Raw genomic sequence first — 24,200 nt, forward strand, 5'->3', positions numbered from 1 at the left:
CAATGAGTCATATAGGAGATCCAGGGACAGATGGTTAGCAATCACTGGAGGGAACTCTCAAATCAATTACAGTCACAAATATATTTGAGTACAGTAACATCTGTATACTTCACTTTAAGAAAAATCAATATATGTAAGTTTCTTGAGATCACAGTTTTTCTTTGTACCTGACCAAGTGTTTGACAAATGTTTGTTGAATACATATGAAAAAAGAGATTTACAAAAGACTATCGTGTTTACGACAGGTCTTCTTGGATAATGTGTCTCAGAATCTTGAGGTGAGAAACAGTCAACACTGATTCAACTCATACCTGACCAGGAAACACTTTGCAACACCTCTGCCAAGTGCCATTCCATTTAAAGACCTCTAGTGACAGGAAAAGGTGCTCCTTTTGAGGTATTCTCTTATACTAAACCTTAACCTACCTCTACAAAATTTCTACTGCTTGTTTCTAGTTCTGACCCAGGTCCAAATAAAACAAATCTAATTCCTCTTCCATGTGACAGTCCTTCAAATACTTGAAGAGAACTATATACTTTTAACTCATGTTGACAGTGCTTTCCAGAAAAACCCTCAGGTCCCTTTTTTTTTAAATCCCATGAACTTTTCATCCCTGTTTCCTCCATCTTGTCCTACCTTCAGAAACTCTCTATCTAGATGACCCATCAGTACCTCAAAATCAATTATGTCCCAAAATCCTGATTATCTTTGCCATTCTACCTGTTCCTCCCTCCAACTTACATTTTCTCTGTAGTACCACACCGTCTTAGGTTTCCCATGTTTTTAACTCTGGGATTATTCTTAAGTGTTCCCTCTCTTCTAACATTCACTTAATTACCAAATCCTATTGATTCCACCTCAGAAATCTGTCACCATTTCCTTTCTATCCCCACTGCCACCTCACCTTACTATTCCTCATTTCATTACCACCATCCCAGACAGCTGAAATAACCTAACAGGTATTCCCATGATCAATCTCTCCTTTGAATTTCATATTGCTATCACACTAATCTTTCTTTTATGGACAGTTATGGTCATGTGACTCCCCAATTGAACATCTTCAATGAGGAGCCTCAACTATGTTTAACCCAAGGTAAAGGCCATCAAGGAGTTCATTGCTGGCAATAGTGTGAATGCCACGGCTGTCATCTGGAAAGTCAGCATCTTCCACTCCAATGTGCTTCCCAAGCTGTATGTTAAACTAGATTAATGTGTGAGCTACAGAATCCAGAGGATGGACATAATCCTGTGAAACATGGGCACCCCCTTCCAAACTTGGATCTATTCTAAAACTGGTGCTGTCTGCCCCATCAACACTGTGAACTCTTCAGAGAAAAATAAAATGGCCAATCTACCTACAAAATCAAAATCTTCCCTGGCTCCCTACATAAGAGTTCTAACTTCATTACCTGGCATTCAAGGTCTTCCTTAAAATTCAGCTCTACCCTAATTTTCTCATATTATTACCATCCACCTACATTGTCTAGTCCAAGGATTCTTAATCTGGGGTAAGTGAAAAAAGTTTTGCTTTTTTTCTTTTAATGTATTTTGTTAACTATTTCCTATTGGCTTCCTTTGCAATCCTATTTGTTTTACTTTACACATTGAAAAGTATTATTCTGAGGAGTCTATAGGCTTTACCAGACCACCAAAGAGGAACAAGAAAAGTTAAGAACCTCTGATCGAGTCAAATATGCCCCCTCTCCTCAAACCTCTATGTCTTTCCCTTCATACCATGTTCTTCCCTTTTTGGAAATGCCCTACCTCCACCTGTCAACAGTATATAAAAATTCTATTTACACACAACTTTACAAAAACAAATCTATGGCAGAAAGTCCAATACTCCTGTGTGGCACTTTGGGAACTAGGAGAAAAACTATTTAAAACAGTCTACTACTACCACATTAATCCTTTTTTCTTCGACCTCTTCTCCCAGTATCTACTTCTGAAAAGACATTAGCTTTCACAATACCATGTTATAAGTTGGTCTAAATAAGTTCCATACTCCTTTAACAGTGGGCCAAAGTTTATGGAGAATGAAAATTGAATGCCTGACAAAATACACTACAAAACAAATAGATGATAAGATCATAAATTTAGAGCTGAAAAGGATCTTAAAGGCCATCTTGTCCAACTATTTCATTTTACAGATAGGAAACTAAGGTCCACGAATTAAATCGTTTGCCCAAGTCCCACAGGTAGTAAATGTCAGAACCAGGATACAAATACAGGTCTTCTGGTACCAAATCCAGCACCCTTTACATTGTACCACGTTGCCTCCTTAAGTAGTTCTTCAACGTGTAATTTGGATGCTTCATGTATTTCCTGCAACTCCCCCTCCTTTTGTCACTTCCTGATTAATTAGAACTTCTACCTTCAAAACTTAGTTCCAGTCCTACTTCCTCCAGGAAGCCTTCATTACCAACTCCTTGATTATGGGGCTACAGCAGGGATAACAGGTGGATGACCAGAGTGCTCTACTCCCTCTTCTCTACCCAACCCAAACTAACCCTCCTATAGCACTGCCTATAAGATAGTACTTTGTTTTACAACTTTCTAATGCACTTGTGTAATACTGCATATCTTTTACCCCTTCCTAGACTGTAAGCTCTATAAGACCAAGGGCAATTGGATCTAAACTTTTTTTTTAATCACCTTCTACCTATGAAAAAATACGTGCATACTGTAAATACTTGTCTTTTTTTTTTTTTTAACAAATGAGCACACTTTTCATTTGGCCCTCACCAGATACTGTCTCCTAGTATTACCTTTATGTATGCCCCCAATCCACATTTGTAAACAAAGCAAACTGTTTGTGGGAAAAGAGTATCTTAAGCTTCTTTGTGGCTATAGAACCTGGTGCAATGCTTTGCATGTAGTAGGCCTTTAATAAATGCTAGCAGATGCCAGCATGCTACTCAAATGTTAGATACGACATTAGAGGGGTATTAAAGTGGGAGAGGGCCAAGATCATCCTCCTACATTCAGTCACGGTAAAAGTTCTCTAGACTAGTTTGTTTCCTTCTACTCTAAAATCATAAAATGTCAGAGCAGGAATCAACCTTCAAGATCTCATAGGCCTCAGAGGTGAAGTGATGTGTCTACTCTCACATAACTAGTAAATACAAGAATCAGAGCCAGGACTCAAATTCAGGTCTTTCGACTCCAAGCTTAGTGATCTTTCCGGTAACAGTCCTCTCACTCCCATGTTTTCAGATTCTTTACAGACTCAATTTACTCAATATTCCCACTATTCTCCCAAATCCAAATGTTCAACCTCTAAAACTACACATACAGCTTATTAAACACTCCTAACTCCAAGTTATTTCCAAATTCTCCCTGGGACTGCTACTAGAAGCTTTCTCCAATTGTAAGTGGTTTTCTCCAATTCCATACTCTCTAGGTCTTACTTCACTTCTCTTTCTCAGGAAACACATCCACCCTTTTGCTGATGTATTTCATGTATTAAATAGCTGTTTATCTGCTTAATATATATCCCTAACATCTTTATCCATATCATTAGGACCTGTCACAAATTATTAGCTACTAGACAACAAGGCTGTTTAAGTTCCTTTGTAATAATACCTTACAAAGGACCCCATACAAATAATATTAGTGATGTTGATTAAGGTTTAAATCAAGGATGAGAAGTTTGTCTGTAGAATTAAATTTTGGTTATTTGCATTACCTATCAACAAATACAATTATTAAGAGTTCTGAATTTTCTTTTTTCATCCTCAGAAACCATAAAATCTCCCTCATTTGCTCCTAGAGTTGGGCATAAAAAGGAAGAAAAATTGACAAAAGTGAAAATCTTTTTCTAAGGAACTTTGCTGGGATTAGCAGTATATAGCTGGAAATAGTTGGGTGTTTATATCTGGAAAACTCTTTATGGCAGCTGTATAACTAAAAGTTTATGTCCCTTTATACAATCAAAGCTTAAAACAAACTAATGTGCTACAAAGCAAAAATCTGCTACTACTAACAGTCTTCATTAAGGTTAGTCAGTTTGAGGGCACAAATTTCTAAAGTCCAGGTCCTTTGTTTTCTACTTAAAGACTTCACATTCACATGCCAAAATTAAAAGGAAAAGGGGAAAAGATTCTATCTTAACAATGTTCATAAAACAATTTCAAAGTCACCTACGCTGTGCTTTGCTGAAAAGAAATGATTAAATTATGGTTTCCATATTTCTTAGGAAAAAAAACAAAAGAAATAAAGATTTAGTATCATATAAATAAACTCCAAGTCAATCAACTAAAATTTTTTATTAGCTAATTACAAGCACCATTTCTCCCACTGGTTTAAGTTTTTACTTTAACTGTTCAAGAACCTGTGCAAAAGAGCATTTGTCATTCTCAGTATTAGTAATAGTAAATATTACATGCTGTTTAATAAAAAAAAAACTGGTTGGGAGATGGGGTACTATTTAAAAACAAAGGCAAGCTAAAGTTTCTGTTGCAAATAGTACGCAATTTTTTTTTGTTGTGTTAAGTTACATCAGATACAAGTGTTCTCACAAACTGTTTCACTTCAGAGTGCACATCTAAAGGCATTGCAGCAGCAACATATGTCAATTTAGATTCATTCATTATAAAGTGATTTTCAAATGTTACTGAGATGAAAAGGTTTCATTTGAGAAAGAATGTCCTTAAACTAGTAACTACAAGACAAACTTGCGGTACAAAGACATTTTCAAAAAGAGGAAATATGAAGCCTTCTCAAAGCTATAATAGGGAATAAAGTAATGAGCACATTAAAAAAAAAATTAGTGACATGAAAAAAAGTTTGCTGATGCTATTACATAAAGAAGCCTTCAAAGAAGTTGTCCTAATGAATATAAACATGGTTTTACAATAAGACATATTCTGAATGACAATGAAATTTTCTACCAAATGCTAAGAATTTTAAGTTTTAAAAGCAGATGACCACTTTGTTTTTAAAATAACCTAAATTAAGTTCAGAGGTGGAGCTTAATTTTTAATGGGACACTTGGCTTGCATACGTTTATTTAAAACGATCCCTAATAGTGAGAAATATAAAATTAAATACATAGTAACTTTTATATTACTAGTAAAGCTTCGGGTTTAGGAGAGTGGAAAGATTTAAGTAAGACAGAGTTTCCAAAGTAACTTAGTATTATCCCCAGAAACAGACTTGAATTTTTAAAGATTAAGTTATCATTATAAAGTACATCGCATAAAAAGTTTCTGGATTTCATTACTTAAAAGTTTATTACTATCAGTTAAAAACTATGGTGTTGCTGTCTTGCAGATTCAGAAAATATCTCTAGTCACCAATCTTTCAGCCTGGATGTTTCTTTCCCTTACCAAGATGCAATCCTGCCACACACACGTTTCAACACTCCGCAGCAGATACACTCATCCGATATCACCACACAAAATAAACACACTGCACCTTACTTTTTTTTTTCCTCCTTGGAAAAGTCATTTAGCTTCGAGAGAGCCGTGCAAGGCTGTGCCCTAGCAAATCAATCTGAATCGGAGTCCCTCTTTCACTGCCTTCCGATCGTTTGACTCCCTTCCTTCAAACTTGGAAGAATTTTTTAGGTAATCAAGGTAAGGGTGGAACGAGGGTGAGTGAAGAGTTAGTGGGGAGATGAGAGCAGTTTTACGTGGAATCCCTTTGCAATGCCTAACCAGAGAAGGTTCTCTTCTCTTCGGAAGCCCACCACCACCTCGGCCATCGCTCACGTCCCACTCATCCTGGATAAGATCCCAAAGCCTTTCCAGGCACAAGCCCCCTCCCCTGTTCATCTGTGATCTGAAATGGCTACTCACCTTTGGCGTGGAAAGTGACAAGTAATTCAGAACAGGGTCCACGGACACTAAGCCTACTGCCCTCACTGCAGGCTGGGCCTTCTCCCGGGTCCCAGAAACCTACACTACATCTCGACCCTCTGAGCCTCCCAGGACGCTTGGCTTCCATCAGATTGACTTCTCTCCCCTTCCCCTCCGGCACTCTCGACCATCCTCCTCCTCCCCTTATTAAGACCAACTCCCCCTGCCCCCCCCCCAAAGGCCCCCTGTCCTCACCTGTATTGTCACTGGCTGAGAACCCAGGCGAGTTGAGTTTGGCTCGTTTGGGGTTGGGCGGTCCGTCCAGCAAGTTCTCAGCCATTTTAGCCGGCTCTCGAAAACAGCCCCGCGGCTGGGGGTAGGAGCTGCGAAGGGTCCGGGGCAATCAGGGGACAATCCGGAGCGGGGGGTTGGGGAGGGTTCGGAGAGCAGCCCCGGCCGGGCCGGCACCGAGAGGGAGGGGAGGTGGGGGGTGCTGTCCGAGTGTGTCTGAGCGAGTGCGAGATGGGGGGTCGGAGGGGGGGGAGGGAGGCCAGTGAGCTGGGGGGGCCGGTGGAGAAATCACAGCCACGGCAACAGCGCCCCGCAGCGCTCACCGCCCGCCCCCGGCCGCGGCCGCCGCTGCTGCTGCTGCTGCTACCGGCCGCGGCTCCCTCATCCCCTCCCCGCCGCGGCGGCGGCGGCGGCCCGGGACTCCCCCCCGCCCTCCCGAGCGCGACACTCCAAGGAGGGGGGGGCCGAGGCGGCCCAGCTGCCCCCCCGGGGCCCAGCTGGCAGCGACGGTGCCCGGCTGGGGCGGCTCAGTCAGTCCCGGGGAACATGGTGCCTCCCGCCCGCCTGCCTCCTCCTCCTCCTCCTCCTCGTCCTCCTCCCTCCCCCCCCTTCTCGCCCCACTTAATTAATTAATTCTCTCCCCGCCCGGTGGGAGGGGGGCTTCGGGGTTCGCTCCCCTACTCGGTTTGAGGAGCCGGAGCCGCCGCCGCCGCCGCCGCCTTGAGGAAAAACAATGCGCGAAGCGGAGCCTCCGCCGCCGCTGCCGCCGCCGCCGCTGCTGCCCCCCCCACCCCCGTTCCGCCGCCGCCGCCGCCGCCGCCGCGGCTCCGGGAAGCCGAGCCGAGAGCCGTGCAGGGCCGCCGGAGCTGGCGCCGAGGGCCGGGCGGAGCGGGCCGGGCGGGCGGAGTGGGGTGCGCGGGCGGTTGTGGGGCCCGGAACCGGCGGGGCCGAGTGGATCGCGCTCGAAGCCCCGATCGGATCCGCGACAAGATGGCGGCTGTTGATTCCTCAATTAAAAAAAAAAAAGAAAGTTTTTTTTCTTCTCTTTTCCAGAGCCTGAACGGGAGGGGGAGGGGGCGGGGCACGCTGGTGCGTCACCACCACCACCGCCACCCCCCCGCAGCGTCACCACGCACGGCCCCCGCCCCGCCCCCCTCCACCTGCACCCGGGAGCGGCCGGAAAGATACGAACGCGCCCAGGCGGAAAGGGCCGAGCGACCGGCCTGGAGTGCGCCACGCTGCCGTGTTGTGGCGGACAGCGCCGCCCTTGGGCCGAAGGAGAGACGTGAAGGGCCGTGGGCGTTTGCGAGATCCATTTTTCTCTGGTTTTTCCGTAGGTCCCTAAGTGGGACCCTGGGGTGGCAGGGTGGTGGTGATGGGGGCAGCCCTCGGCTAGTCTATCAAAGTGTTAATGCTCGCGCTGTGTGTGACCCGGGCTAAGCCTCGGGCTCTAACGCGGCCGGCCGCAGTGACCGACGAGATCGCCTCCTATTACTCCCCCCCCCATTAATTTGGCTGAGTTTGGTAGGGTTCGGGCTTTTTCTCTTTTTTTTTCAGTGGTGTGGACCAGGAAGGGGGAAGTCGTGCCCTGCCCGTGGTCTGTGAGGACTTTTGTTCGGACAAAGTTGTCAAGGGAGCGGAAAAGAAGAAAAGAAACTTTGACGTTTTGGGTTATAGGTGAATTGTGGGACAGGTAGCCATCGTCCGTGTCTGGCTTCTCTGGCCATCAGCTGCCCAGACTGGGTTTTCTTATCTCACATCCTTACATGTCTTCCCAGGGAGCCAACTTTCCTCCAATCAGGACTGTAGAGCCAGGGTTCCCGAAGCACTCTAAGTTTGAAACTGCAGCCACACTTTGCTTCTGAATATTCGGAGGTGGGGTGAGGGGGGGTTGGGGCCTGATATGTTATCCATGTTGGGAACTCTCAATTAAAAATCTCCTTCCAACAAATGCAGATCTCATCTGTAACTTAAGTGTGCCTGGGGTACTCAGATAGTGACTTCCCAGGGTTAAACAGACAATAAATGTCACAGGCTGGACTTGAACCCAAGGTTTTTCTGACTCAAATTGGCTTTCGATCCACTATGCTGTGCTCCATCTCTATCCACTAGGCCTAATTTATCATAATAGAGGAGGGCCGAGTCTAGGTCAGTTGCTCTTCCCTGTCAATGTTTTCTCCCAGACTTGTGAGAAGCCTCCCCTGCTTCTCTGTTGGCTTTATGGCCCAAGTACATGATACTTTTCTCTCTCCGGGGGGCTGGTACATAAACAAAAATTCAATTCAACAAACGTTTATTAAGTGATTACTATGTGCCAGGCAGTGTGGTGGTGCTGGGGATACAAAGAAAAGAGTAAGACCAAGGACTTTACAATCCGCTAGGGAGATACATCTTGTCCACAGAGAAGTAAAGAGAGGATACATGAAATAGATACAAAGTGACCAATGCCGGGGGATCCAAAAGGCAGAGGTGAGGAAGGAGAGCTTTCTAAGTATGAAGTACAGCCTTCTCAAAGACAGAGACAGAAGATAGAATGTCATGTAAGAGGAATTAGCAAGTTGTCCAGTTGGCCTAGAACTTAGGGTGCAGAGTCATGTGAAATCACCCTGGAAAGTTAGGCTGGACCCAGGTTTGGAGCACTTCGATGCCAAACAGAGAAGTTTGTATACTATCCTAGAGGAAACAGGTTAGCCACCGGAGCTTCTTTAGCAAATCAAAGTTTTAGGAACATCAGTGAGGGCCTGAAATAGAGTAGTTGGGGTAAGCAGGAGAGAGAGATAGAGATGGCAGAGGTATTTTAAAGGAAAAATAAACAAGGCTTGGTAAGTGATTAGATGTGGTGGGGTGGGGGAGTAGTAAGAGAGAAGGAATCAGAGAAAATGATTCCTGGGTTTCAAACCTGGTTTGAGGCTGTTTTGTTGTACTGCTTTTCTAGATTGAAAAAGGCTTGGCCTTTGAAAAACTGGGTAACTAGAAGAATGGTGGTACCCTTGATAGAGAAATTGAGAGGAAAGGAGGAAGTTAAGTAAGTTTTGGACATATTGGGTTTAATATGCTTGTGAAACATCAGCAAGTCAGTCAGCAAGCTTTTCCTAACTGCTTACTATGCACCAGGGTGTACCCAGGCACATAGGATGGGAAATAGATCAGGAACCTCATCTCCTCCTTCTGACAGCTAATCCTGGCTTCTACTGGAAGCCTTTCCCAATCCCTCTTTAATTCTAGTTTGTTCTGTCTATTGATTGTTTCCTTTTATCCTGTGTATACTTGTTTGTACATATTCATTTGCTTGTTGTTCCCCCCCCACCCCCATCAGATTGTGAGCACCTGGAGAGCCAGGATTGTCTTTTGTATTTCTTTGTACCCTCAGTGCCTGGCACATACAAAGGAGACTAAGAGGAGCAGTCAAAAGTCAAATCATGGAAGAGAACCATGTGTAATGGCAATTAAGGTGGGACTTTTTTGTTTTCTCTTTTAGAATGCTTAGGTAATCAAGTACCTTTAATGAGTCTTGCCTTTCAAATATAATGGCAAGCAAAGTGGACTTGTTTTGGAGTACCTTTTAGCACTAGTGCAGTTAAGTGCCTTTGATTAAGTCTTGCTAGGTGCTAAGCCGGGGCCTACACCCTTTTGCTGATTAGGTGTGAAGCCTTGGGGCCCTAGGAAGAGTACATATACTCGGAATTTAGCATTTTGCTTTCGGGCTCTCATCACTGGAAGAGTGTCTTGGGGCTTGCTCACTGGAAGGGTATCTTGCGATTTGACCAGAGGAGACTCTGGGCAGCCACTGGAGCCCCCAGATTTGAAAACCCAAATGTTGGTGCCTCTCTATGGTCACTATGTAATTCTTTGGTCAGACAGCTAGAGGCCTGTCTGTTGATGATGGTGTGTGTTTGCTCTGTTTATATTGTCTTTGTTTGTAATTTCTGTTGCTCTGAAGTTCAGGGTGCCGGTTTTTCCCCCTAAACTAAGTGAATGATATATGTATGTTTGATTAAAGTGAAATTGTTAACCCCTTAAAGTTGCTTTCCTTAGAAAAGCAGATCAAAGAACTTGTGCTAGCAGCCTTCCTTTGTGCTGGTGTCATTGGCCTTACAACTCCACAACAGCTGCTAGCAACATTGATATACTGTGATAGATCAGGGTCACAAAAACCCAAGGAAGAGAGTTTGTGTAGAAGGAGAGGGTAGCTGACAGTATGAAGACTGAGAAAAAGCCATTGGGTTTAGAAATAGATCAATAGTGGCTTTTGGAAAGAACATTTTCCTTCAAATGGTACCCTCTAATAGACCTATGAGACAAGTGATGTAATTTCACTTATTTGACCTGGAAACTAGGTCTTCATGATATTTCTTGGCCATTTCCTAATCATACCACTGTGCCCATACCCTTCACCCCCACTTTCCAATTCTAGCTCCCCTTAATTGTTGTCCTACTAACCTCTTAGAATGTAAGTTCTCTGAGGGCAAGGTCTGTCTCACTTATTTTTGCATGGCCAGTGTCTGATACATAGTAAGTACTTGATAATTTTTTTTCCATTCATCAATTCATTCATTCATTGAAATGGGTTAAGTGAATGGAAGCTGAGAAAGTAGAGGCTCAGCAAAGTGCCTGGCACCAGTAAGTACTCAAAAATCGTTTGTTGAGTCATTGATTGATTTGTGGAAAGAGCATTGAAGCCGAAGACCTAAGTATCACTTAGTGTCCAGTGAGAATGTGAGAGACCAAGTCACTACACCTCTGAATTTTTGTTCCTTTCACTGTAGGGATAGGGCCTACACCTATAATTTCTTTAGAGAATTTTCAGATAAGAACAATGAAGTCTACACCTTTTCTACAACTTAAGAGAGTTGTCTAGAAGACTGTGAGGTTAGACAGCTCTCCTAAGGTCACACAGACAGTATGTGTCACATGGGGAACTTCCTGGCTCCAAGGCCTTTACTCAATTCACTAATCCATGCTTCTCTTTAAAATGGGGATAATAATATTTGCTTCTCTCTACCTTGGAGGTTGTAAGGAAAGTATTTTGTAAACCTTACAATCACTATACACACACAAAGATACTATTCCACTATCTCCACCTCAGGCATGGTTGTCCTAAGGAAGGTGCTTTGTAAATGGTAAGGCCTATAGAACTACTGTGAATGAAGCCAGGGGATTGATTCTGTCGATTTTTGAGTCATTCTGCATCTCTGGCTTAAAAGATTCTTGGCCTTTGAAAAGCAGGGGAATAATTGTGGAAACTGTCTTCTCTTAGGCCCAAATAACAGTGGAATCAAGCCATATCAACTGAAGATTCTCTCACAACATCCCACGATCAATGATGTGCTACAATGATTTTTTTTCACCTTGCTAAGAAAAAAGAAGCCATTGGGCCAACAGGTATTTTCAATATATGTCCAATCCTACAGTAGGCAGAGACAAAAGAAAGCCTTCAAATTCAATTCCAGCCTTTGATGTTGAGGATCTCACAGTAAAGAAAGGGAAACAAGATATAGAATTGATAAACTATAGACTGTATAGCAGAGAATACCTGTGTCACATCAGTCCCTCTCTCTCACACGGCCATCACCCTAATTTCAGGCCTCAACACTTTTTGCCTGGAATATTGCACTTGCCTCATAATTAATGTCCCTGCATCCAGCCTCTCACATCTCCAAACCATCCTCAATGTAGCTGGTAAATTGGTATTCCTAAAGCATAGATCTGCCCTTGTCATGCCTCAAGAAGCTTTGGTGGCTATCTCTTGATTCTAGGATAAAATATAAACTCTGTTTGGCATTTAAAGCCCTTTCCCAACATCTAGCTCCAACCTACCTTTCCAGTCTGATTACACAATACTCCCCCTTATGAGCTCTGTGTTCCAGCCAAACTGGCATACCTGTTCTTCCCTGTACTTGACATTCCATCTCCCCCTTTTGTTGCTTTGTGCTGTGTTCCATGCCTAGAATGCTCTCCCTCTCACCTCCGACTCTTAGAACTCCTACCTTTCTTCAAGGAACAGCTTAAGTATTGTCTCCTATATGAAGCCTTAGCATGTCCTGCCCCAATTACTTTGTATGTTTTATATTTACTTGTCTGTGTACATACTGCTATCTTCACCCTAAAATGTAAGTTCCTTGAGGTCAGAGACTTCTGTTTTTGTCTTTGTATTCCCAGTGCCTAGCACAATGCCTGGCATCTAGTAGGCGCTTAATAAATATTTGTTGATTTGAATGGGTCTAATTCAGTAACACTAAAGTAGGAGCCAGTAGTGGAAGCAGACAACAGGAAGTAACCCAGGATTGGGGTTTGGCAAGGTATGAGTGCTGATAGAACAAGGGGCAAGGGACCCAAGGGTAGAGAACAGTTTGTAGTTGAACTCATCAATCCTAAGGTCAGGTATGGATAGAGGAGGAGGCCAGAGCATCAGGGATAGACTGGGAGAACAGAGAGAAAGAGACGAAGAGACTGAGGATTATGGTGAGGAAAAACGAAGCCTAGGAGGGAGGCAAAGGAGGAAATGGAATTGGAAAGGAGATCTTGATCAGAAAGAGGAATTTCTTTATTCATGGGAGGGGACATTATTTGTATTTTGAAGTTCCAAAGTATAAAGGCAGGGATTGAAGTGAGGAGGAAGATTGTGAGGCAAGTATTGAGCTCCTTGAGAAAAAGTGGGAGAATTCTCTAGAGGCTGAAAACTGTCTGGGTCAAGGATCTGGACAGGGTGAAACTGAAGGGAGGAAAAGTAGCTGAATGATGGTGGCAAAGGAGCAGTCTAAAAGTGTCACTGAGGAGCTAGAGACATACTTGTCCCTCCTCTTGGCCCCATGTGTTAAGGGGCATGAGAGAAAGAGTACTCACTACTTGAAAAGGTGTCCAGCTAGTCAGTGTCTTCGGGAGGAAGTCTTTGCCAAAAAAAAAAGATAGTGTGATAAAAAGAGGCATAGGATGAAGGAATGTCTATTAAGCATAGAAGAGGGGTTCCACTGACTACAATGGAAGGGGAAGGTAGAACAGGAGAAGGACCAAGGAGGGGAGAGATATAGGTGAGCTGGATAAGGATAAGAGAATGAAGAGAAGTGACTAGGGAAGCGGGGTGGGGTTTCAATATGTAGTGACTCAATTACGAGTAGAATGGAAAGAAGAGGTGGGAATTTGCTAGCCATAGGCTGGGGGAAGTATCATTAGCCAGGATCCTGTGATTATCCTACTGCAGCATCAAACTACATTCTGTCAACTACCGGAGAAGAGGATCAACTAGTGAAGGGATCAAGTCAGTTGCCTGGGTTAGTTAATGAGTGGTAACCATTAGGAGCCTGACTAAACTTAAACTTGGAGATTTCCAAATACAGTCCCTAAGCAAGGCTGTAGTAAGGGATTTTCCTTACCTGTTCCTTATAACAATGAAATCAAGGGCCTGGTCTGGTTAAAAAATGTGTCAGGCACTGTTATGGGCACTGAGCATACAAAGACAAAGAACCCTTTCAGGTTCTTTTTATGAATACCCACCAATAGAATACAAGCTCCTTGAGAGCAGACAGTGTGTTTCTTTCTGCTTGTATTTTTATTCCTAGCCCTAAGCTACAGTGCCTGGCATATGGTAAAGCACTTGATAAATTCTTTTTGACTTGACGAGGTGAAGGCAGTTCAGGTAGACGGAAGAGAGTAGTTGATGGAGATGTGGGTGTAGAAGCAGACTGGGCAGATGATCAGCTATGGAAGAGTGGAGTCCAGGATGATTCTGGGGTTGTAAACCTGGAGGACGAGAAAGATCCTTGCCAGCTACCTAGCGCTTCCACTGTGCTCTCTGGAATGCCTCCTCCATAGGTAACAAACTAGCTTTCATCTTAAATGAACCCAATTGCCTCATAGACATCTTAAACTCAACATGTCCAAAATGGAACTCATTATCTTTTTCTCCAAACCCTCCCCTCTTCTTAACTTCCCTATTACTGTAAACAATACCACCATCCTTCCAGTTGGTTGTTGTCCTTACTTCTTGAAGAGGACCAAAATGACATTACTATACTAGAGTCAAGTTTCAGTGTGTCCAACTGTGGCTGATCAGACCAATAACCAATAGTAATAGCAATTTAGATTTGAAGATCTTTCCCATCCATTAATAGGCCATGTGACCCGCTGACATCACAGGAAGCCTAAGTCATATGTGGTAGGAGGAGCTTCCTGACAGGAAAAGGAAGTTATGTCACAGGAATGCTGAGAGAGAGAGAGAGAGAGCACGAGTGAGTGAGGGGTTATGGTCGCTAAAGGCCACCCTCATGATAGAACTGAACAGGTTGACTTAGCTATACTGTGAGTTTGTTTTTGGGAACACCCCAGCAGGGGGTCGGAGAGGTTTTGGGATGGTGAAGCTCCATGTTGCGATATTATGTGTTGGATGCTTCACTGCTGTGATGAATTGGGCAGATGGCTTGTGGGATGTGGTTGTCTAGGGTCTGAATAAATGTTATACTTCTTCTACCTTCCATGTAGAGAGTCATGTATACTTTGCGATAGAGAACTACACAGGCATTTTGGCAACTACCATCTGCATTGCTATTATCGCCTTACTGGTACACCAATATGAACTCAGAATGTTCTAGTTCAGGTTGGGCACAAGTAGTCTGTGTGAACATTTGGGGTGGATTCTCTAAATTTGCTTATCTTGTTTCTTTTGAGCTATTTCGATTCCGCTTTGCTCATAGAGCACAGCACCTTCTCTGATGTGGGCACGCCATGCTGAGCATACCTATGCCAGTGTCTCCCATGCCACACAATCAATTCCAAAGTTTTTAAGAGAGACCTTGAGAGTGTCCTTGTATCACTTACCACCATGTGTATGTTTGCCCTGTGTGAGTTCTCCATAAAATAATCATTTTGGCAAGTGTATGTTTTGCGTTTGAATAATGTGACCAGCCCATCAGAATTGCACTCTCTGAAACAGTTTGAATTCTTGGTAGTTTAGTTTAAGAAAGGACCTCAGCGTCTGATATCTTATCCTGCCAGGTAATCTTCAGGATCTTCGTAATACCATTCAAATGGAAGTGATTCAGTTTCCTGGCATGACGCTAGTATACTGTCCAGGCTTCAGAGGCATGCAACAATGAGCCCAGCACAACAGCTCTATAGACCTTCAGTTTAGTAGTCATTCTAATACCTTTTCTCTCTCACACTTTCCTTTAGAGCCTCCCAAACACTGAGCTAGCTCTGGCAATGCGTGCATCAACCTCGTTATCAATGTGTGCATCCCAAGGTAGGTAAGCTTATCCACAGCATTCAAAACTTCTCCCTTTGCTGTAACCGAAGGTTCCACATACTGATGGTGTGGTGCTGGCTGATGGAGCACCAGTGTTTTCTTGGTGTTAATTGTTAAGTCAAAATTAGCACGAGCAGCAGAGAATCAATCCTTACTTTGCTGCATCTCAGCTTCAGAGGCTGCATTGAGTGCACAATCATCTGCAAACAGAAAATCATGCACCAGCACTCCCTCCACTTTGGTCTTGGCTTATTACCTTTACAGGTTGAAGAGTTTACCATCAACACGGTAGCTGACCTTGATGCCGTGTTTATCCTCATTGAAAGCATTTGACAACATGGCTGAAAACATGGTGCTAAAAAGCATGGGAGCGAGCACACGGCCTTGTTTCACTCCATCGGTCACTGGGAAGGCACGAGAGCATTGGCCATTATCCAGAACCTGGGCAAGCGTGCCGTCATGAAAGTGATGTACTATGCTGATGAACTTCTCCGGGCAACCAAATTTTCACATAATTTTCCATAAGCCCTCACAACTGACTATATCGAAGGCCTTGGTCAGATCTACAAACATTGTCTACAGACCTCAATTCTGTTCCTGGCATTTCTCCTGGAGTTGTTGGGCAGTAAACACCATATCAATCATTTCTGAGCTCTTTCTGAAGCCACACTGGCTCTCAGGTAGATGACCATCTTCCAGGTGAAGATCAGCCTACTAAGGAGGACTCTGGCAAGAATCTCGCCAGCAGGAACAGCTAGGTGGCGCAGTGAGTAGAGCACTGGCCCTGGAGTCAGGAGGACCTAAGTTTAAATCCAGCCTCAGACACTTGACATACTTACTAGCTGTGTCACCTTGGGCAAGTTACTTAACCCCAATTGCCCTGCTTTCCCCCCTCCAAAATGAAAAAGAAAAGAATCTTGCCAGCAATGACTAAAAGAGAGATACCCTTGTGATTGTCACAGGACAGTCAATTTTCTTTACCTTTATAGAGATGAACAATGGAGGTATCTTCAAACTCCTAGAGGATAACCTCCTCTCGCCATATAACCTGGAAAATTTCACTCAGCTTTTGTATGAGCAATGGACCCCCTTCCTTGTAAATCTTAGCTGGAATAGAATCAGCACCAGGTGCTTTGCCACATGAAAGGAGCCTAATGGCATTCAAAACCTCTTCTTCAGTTGGAATTTCAGCTGCTAGAGGGATTGACGTCAACCTGAGGTAAACAGTCAGTGCCCTCAACATTGATCAACGATGGTCTGTTGAGAACACTATGGAAGTGTTCAGCCCATCTCTCTAGGATCATGTCCTTATCACTAATCAATGTGGCTCCATTAGCACTGAGTAGTTGAGATGCACCTTAGGTCTTTGGCCCATAAATAACCTTCAGGGCATCATAAAAGTGCTTTGGATTGTTACTATCAGCATAAAACTGAATTTCATCTGCCTTCTTACTGAGCTAAGAACCTGTATCTCTCTAAGCTTTGCTTGTACTTTACTTTTGATGGAGTTAAATGCTGCCTTCTTAGAGATGGATGAACTATCCCTACTGGTAAATCCTGTGGAGTTCTCATTTTTTCATTTAGCAGCTTCTGAATTTCCCTGTCATTTTCATCAAATCAGTCTTGGTGTTTGCAAGTGTGTGACCCAAATGAGCAAATCTCTGAAAGCTCCTTTTCTGCTCCACTGTTGCCAACTGTGTGTTGGCTCAACTTTCCCTCCAAGTTAGCAACAAACTGTTCCCTCTCAGAGAAGAGCTCTAATCTGTTGACATTAATTCTTCTGGTAGTCATTTTACCTTGGGAAAGTCACTTTTGTCAAATGAGAATATTTAGCTTAGAGTGGATAAGTCTATGATCAGTCCAGCAATCTGTGCTACACATTGTCTTCATCACTCTCACATCCTGTCTGTCTCTTCTTCTTACAATTGCATAGTCTATTCAATGCCAGTGTTTGCTGTGAGGGTGCCTTACATTTAGGTAAACAGAAGACAGTGTTGGAATGAAGTCATGAGATGCACAGTTCTTCAGTAGTAAGTGACCACTGCTGTTGCTGTTTCCAACTCTATTCCTCCATAGGACTCCCTTCCAAGTCCGGTAGTCTGAGTCTATTCTAGCATTAAAGTCACCCAGAATTATAAACATGGTAGTACTAGCACTGTCTTCTTTGTTTATATGCCTTTCTGAACTTTCATCTGTTCTCTTCTGTGAATATTTTACCTGTTTCAGTGACCACCCCCCCCACCTTTTTTTTCCATAACTATCAAAATCCTCCCACTTGCCCAGCCTATACTCTCTCAATTAGAGCTCTGTACCAAACTCCCATTTTTGCAGGAGCTGCTTGATAAAGCAGCTTTTTTTCCCAGCACTTGCCCATTCTCATGCAAAGTCTGAACGATAAAGGATTTTTTAAAGCTATTGTTCCTAAGGTGGTGAAGAATTCATCGGAGGATGAATTGGAGTGAGGAGATACTCGAGGTAGGCAGACCCACCAGCAACAAATAATAATAATATTATAGTAATCCAGGCCTGAGGTGATGAAAGCCTGCACTAGAATGGTGGCAAAGTCTGCAGAGAGAAGGAAGTGTATGTTGCAAATGTAGCAAAGGCGAAATCAACAACCCTCTTTGCATTCAATTCCTCATTACCAGTTGGCCGACCTAGACTTGGAAGCCTAGGAGCAGGCAGGCCAGGAAGTTCAAGGCCTAACCCCACAGTTTAAGTCTGCCCTAGGACATCCTTAATCAAACATCTCTAATCGCTTGATAATTAATTGCTTACATCTGGTAATAGTTCCTTACATTAATACACACTTTAAAATTCACAAGGTGCTTTTTTCATCCTGTAAGCTGCCTTTTGGACATCTGGAACTGGATGTCCAGTAAACATCTTAAACGCATGTCTAAAATAGAATTGATTATCTTCTCCCCCAAACCCTCCCCTGTTCTACCTTTTCTATTACTTTCCAGGGCCATGTGACCCTCCCAGTCCCTCGAGCTCTAGACCTAGGAGCCAGGTACTGTGATAAACACAGTGATCCAAGACAGTTCCAAAGGATTCATGATGACAAAATACCATCCACTTCCAGAGAAAGAACTAATGAATTCAGTGCAAATTGAAATATTCTCCTTTTATTTTTCTTGCTTTTTTTGGAAATATGGCTAATATGGAAATATATTTTCCATGATTTTACATGTATAATTGATATCATATTGCTTGTCTTCTCAGTATGTGGGGGAGGGGTGAGGAGGTAGAGAATTTGGAATTCAAAATTTAAAAAGAAAAGAATGTTAAAAATAAATAAGTAATAAAAAATTCAAAATAAACAATCCTGGAGTCATCCTGTTGCCATCCTGGAGTCCTCACTATCTCTCACCAGCACCACCCCACCCCTCCCCACCAAATCTAATCTGTTACCAAGGTCTGTTGATTACACCTTTGCAACATTTCTCCAATACACTTCCTTCTGTCTGCTGACATAGCCACCTTTCTAGTGCAGGCCTTCATCACCTCAGGCCTGGATTACTGTTGTATTATTATTTGTTGCTGGTGGGTCTACCTACCTCAAGTATCTCCTCACTCCAATTCATCCTCCAATCAGCCACTAATGAGATTTCCTAAAAGCCCAGGTCTTCCTATTCAATAAACTCCAGTGGCTCCCTATTGCCTCCAAGATCAAATACAAAATCCTGTTTGGCATTCAAAGCCCTTCATAATCTAGCCTCCTCCTACCTTTCCAGCTTTCTTATAGTTTACTCTCCAACATGTATTCTGTTATCCAGTGACGCTGACCTCTGGCTATGGCACAAATAGGACACTCCTCTCAGCTCTGGCTGTCCTCCACACTTGGAATATTCTCCCTCCTTTGCTCTGTGACTACGAACCTCCCTGGCTTCCTTTGAGTCCCAACTAAAACACCATCTTTTACTGGAAGCCTTCCCTAACCCCTCTTTATTCTAGTGCCCTGTCTCTTCTCTTCACTCCCTCTTTATCCCGTATGTAGCTTGTGTTGTATTTGCAAGTTGTCTTCTCCCCCCCCCATTAGATTTTAAGCTCCTTGAGGGCAGGGACTGTCTTTTGCCTCTTTTTGTATTCCCAGACCTTAATACAGTGCTGTTGTTTCTGTCCTTCATTTTAGAAGAGGACCAACGATATCACCCAGTAATTCAGTCATGAATTGGACTTCAGTGAAGCAAAGTTGCACAGAGTCGTCAGCCTCAGTCTCTCTTCCAGAGTCATCAGTCCAGTGCCAAGACAAAAGTCAAGATGACTGGCCATCTTGATGTCTTTGATGTCTGACCCAGCTCAAAGCACTCCACAGTGCCTGCTTCCTCCACCTTGGTTGCCATTGGAACACATTGTTTTCATCCACCCATTCCCCAAGGGAAAGTCTTCACATGCTTGGGGTAGACATCCCCTTAACTCACCGACTTGGGTTCGAGGCCCATGGGTTATCCTCAACCTAGTTTAACCAGTCCGTCTAGATGGCTTAGATGGTTCACTTAGATGGTTTACTGGGGTGTGCAAGCTGTGCGTGCTACAGTTTCTTGGAGCTGCAGGTGAGAGTTGAGTAGCAGGTGGACACCAAATGTGGATGACCAGCCCTGAAAAAGGTTCAGCAAGCCCTCACACTAGAGGTGCTAGTTTTCCTCGACACCCTATAAATCCCCTGAAAAACAGAAGGTGCTGTACAGCACTGGCCCTGGAGTCAGGAGGACCTGAGTTCAAATCCGGCCTCAGACACTTGACACACTTACTAGCTGTGTGACCTTGGGCAAGTCACTTAACCTCAATTGCCCTGCCTTCTCCCCTGCAAAAAAAAAAGAAAAGAAAAAAAGAAAACAGAAGGTGCTGTAAAATGTTTATTAATTAAAGATAGACCATTTGAATATTTTAATACTGTCCATGAGGTTTTCTTGGCAAAGATACTGAAGTGGTTTGCCTCTTCCTTCTCCAGTGGCTCACCTTTTGTTAGAACTCTCCACCATAACCTGTTCTTGGGTAACCCTACATTGTATAGCTCATATAGTTTCATAGAGCTATACAAGCCCCTCTGCCGCTATGATGACAAAGACAAGGTAGTGATCCAGGAATCTCCATTTGAGAGATGAAAAACAAAGGCAAAAAGAGTAGAAGTGATTTACCCAGGGTCACATTGCTACTGAGTGGCAGCACTAGGACTCAAGCCTGGGTCTTCTGCCTCTAAATCCTAGGATCTCTCCACTGCATCCATTGTCTAAGCTCCCCTGTTCTCTGTCACAGACTTTTCCAAATGTCTTCTCAAAGATTCCATTTCATCTTTTCCTTGAATCATATTCTTTCTTTGCTAACATTGTGTTTCTTCATCCTTTCTCTTTTTTTTCTCCCTAGAGTCAAGCATTACATTATTGAAACGCTGTTCTTAGAGGTTGAATGGAGGATACCAAAGAAGTAAAACATGGTTCTCATGTGTAAGAGACTTGAGAATATGCAACAAACCTATTCTTTAAATATTTTAAAGATCTACAATTTCATCAGTACTTTATACCTTAGTTTCTGGTGATGAGCCTCTCTGAACTTAGGTAGGCTAGTCCTCCCTCCAACATCAAGCATTTACCCAAAGCATTTTGAACATGGCAGGACAAACCAGAAAAAACGTTCTGTCAGCTTGGTCTTCAGTAGAGTCAGTCAGAGGAAGCTATCTCATCCAACCTGACCTACATCAGTGGTGTCAAATTCATACAGAAGTGGGGGTGGGTGGGTAATCTAAACCATACATATGGATCCCTATGAGCCATATGTTAATTTACTATATGATCTACATATTAATATGATCTATTTTATTGTCTTTTTCAATTATTTTGTTAAATGCTCCCCAATTATATTTTCATCTAGTTCTGCCCCAAATGTGGGAGTACTGTGGGCTATATATATATTTGGTTTTTTCTTTTTTTCTTTATTTTTCAACTAATTAATTAATTAATTTTTAGTTTTCAACATTCACTTCCATAAGATTTTGAGTTTTAAATTTTCTCCCCGGGAGCAGAGCCAAGATGGTGGCTGGAAAGCAGGGACTTGCATGAGCTCCCTGCCAGGTGCCTCCAAACACCTATAAAAACGGCTCTGAACAAATTATAGAACTGCAGAACCCACAAAATAGCACAGGGAAGCAGGGCTCCAGCCCAGGACAGCCTGGATGATCTCTGGATGAGGTCTATCACGTAAGGAGCTGGGAGAGGAGGCTAGCGGAGCCCAGCGTGGGCAGCACCAGGACCAACCAGACCAGGAGCCAGTCGGAACAGGCCTTAGCACCCTGAATCAATGAGCTGTGGCAGTTACCAGACTTCTCAACCCACAAACACCAAAGACAACAGAGAAGGCTACTGGGAAAAGCTGCGGGGGACAGAGTGAAAGGAGTTCGTGGTTTGGCCACCACCCCCAGGAGCAGCAGAGGTGGTGCAGCTACAGAACTACAGTTGCAGTTACTTCTGGCCCCAGGTCCATCTGATGGGAGGAATTAAATGGCAGATCAGAGCAGAAGTGCAAAGCCTGCTTAAGATCTGAGTCAGGTCCAGGTTGGTGGTTCTTAGGGGAGGAAGAGTGCTGGTGTGGCAGAGCTGGCTGTATAGAAATAGCTCTGAAAACAACAGCACATCCCCTCAAGCTTGGAACAAAGTACTCTTTACAAGCAGTCATACCCCGCTGAAAAACTCAAGGGTCAAGTTAGTTGGCTGGGAACATGGCCAGGCAGCAAAAACAGACTCAAATTCAGTCTCAGATTTTGGAATCTTTCTTTGGTGACAAAGAAGACCAAAACATACAGCCAGAAGAAGTCAACAAAGACAAAGAGCCTACATCAAAAGCCTCCAAGAAAAACATGAACTGGTCTCAGGCCATGGAAGAGCTCAAAAAGGATTTGGAAAAGCAAGTTAGAGAAGTAGAGGAAAAACTGGGAAGAGAAATGAGAGTGATGCGAGAATACCATGAAAAATAAGTCAATGACTTGCTAAAGGAGACCCAAAACAGTACTAAAGAAAACAACACCTTAAAAAATAGACTAACTCAAATGGCAAAAGAGCTCCAAAAAGCCAATGAGGAGAAGAATGCCTTGAAAGGCAGAATTAGCCAAATGGAAAAGGAGCTCCAAAAGACCAATGAAGAAAATACTACCTTAAAAATTAGACTGGAGCAAGTGGAAGCTAGTGACTTGATGAGAAATCAAGATATAAAACACAACCAAAGGAATGAAAAAGTGGAAGACAATGTGAAATATCTCATTGGAAAAACCACTGACCTGGAAAATAGATCTAGGAGAGAGAATTTAAAAATTATTGGACTACCTGAAAGCCGTGATCAACAAAAGAGCCTAGATATCTTTCAAGAAATTATCAAGGAGAACTGCCCTGATATTCTAGAGCCAGAGGGTAAAATAGAAATTGAAAAAATCTACAGATCGCCTCCTCAGAAAGATCCCCAAAAGAAAACTCCTGGGAATATTGTCACCAAATTCCAGAACTCTCAGATCAAGAAGAAAATACTGCAAGCAGCCAGAAAGAAACAACTTGAGTACTGTGGAAACACAATCAGAATAACAAAAGATCTAGCAGCTTCTACGTTAGGGAACTGAAGGGCTTGGAATATCATATTTCAGAGGTCAATGGAGCTAGGATTAAAACCAAGAATCACCTACCCAGCAAAACTGAATATCATGCTCCAAGGCAAAATATGGATTTTCAATAAAATAGAAGACTTTCAAGCTTTCTCAGTGAAAAGACCAGAGCTGAATAGAAAATCTGACTCAAACACAAGAATCAAGAGAAGCATGAAAAGGTAATCAAGAAAAAGAACAAGAGAAATCACACGGAACTTACTAAAGTTGAACTGTTTTGTTTACATTCCTACATGGAAAGATGATGTGTATGATCATTGAGACCTCAGTATTAGGGTAGCTGAAGGGAATATTCATATATGTATATATATGTACATATACATATATATGTATGTATGTATGTATGTATGTGTATATATATATAGACAGAGTGAACAGGGTGAGTTGAATATGAAGGGATGATATCTAAAAAAAATCAAATTAAAGCATGAGAGAGGAATATATTGAGAGAGGGAGAAAGGGAGAGATAGAATGGGGTAAATTATCTCACATGAAAGTGGCAAGAAAAAGCAGTTCTGTAGGAAGGGAAGAGGGGGCAGGTGAGGGGGAATGAGTGAATCTTGCTCTCATTGGATTTGACCTGAGGAGGGAATACCATACACACTCAATTGGGTATCTTACCCCACAGGAAAGAAGGAGGAATGAGATAACAAAGGGGGGATGATAGAAGGAAAGGCAGATAGGGGGAGGAGGTAATCAAAAACAAACACTTTCGAAAAGGGACAGGGCCAAGGGAGAAAATTCAATAAAGGGGGATAGGTTAGGAAGGAGCAAAATATAGTTAGTCTTTCACAACATGAGTATTGTGGAAGGATTTTACATAATGATACGCATGTGGCCTATGTTGAATTGCTTGCCTTCTTCGGGAGGGTGGGTGGGGAGGGAAGAGGGGAGAGAATTTGGAACTCAAAGTTTTGAAAACATGTTCAAAAACAAACAAAAAAAAGTTTTTGCATGCAACTAGGAAATAAGATACACAGTCAATGGGGCGTAGAAATTTATCTTGCCCTACAAGAAAGGAAGGGAAAAGGGGATGAGAGGGGAGGGGGTGATAGAGGGGAGGGCTGACTGGGGAATGGAGCAACCAGAATATATGCCATCTTGGAGTGGGCAGGAGGGTAGAAATGGGGAGAAAATTTGCAATTCAAACTCTTGTGAAAATCAATGCTGAAAACTAAATATATTAAATAAATTAAATAAATAAATTTTAGAAAAATTTCTCCC

At 43.1% G+C, this 24,200-nt stretch overlaps 1 protein-coding gene across 1 annotated transcript in view; it reads right to left on the bottom strand.

The window, feature by feature from the left end:
- LOC118831926 (CREB binding protein) overlaps positions 1-6,230 on the bottom strand; it is a 169,090-nt gene extending 162,860 nt beyond the window's left edge. The window contains exon 1 of the mRNA XM_036739408.1: positions 6,058-6,230. Within this exon, the coding sequence (XP_036595303.1) occupies positions 6,058-6,142 (85 nt within the window). The 5' untranslated portion in view covers positions 6,143-6,230. The remainder of the gene's footprint in view (positions 1-6,057) is intronic.
- Positions 6,231-24,200: the final 17,970 nt, after the last annotated feature.

Source organism: Trichosurus vulpecula, chromosome 9 (genome assembly GCF_011100635.1).
Source record: "Trichosurus vulpecula isolate mTriVul1 chromosome 9, mTriVul1.pri, whole genome shotgun sequence".
In the NCBI taxonomy this organism is placed as follows: Eukaryota; Metazoa; Chordata; class Mammalia; order Diprotodontia; family Phalangeridae; genus Trichosurus; species Trichosurus vulpecula.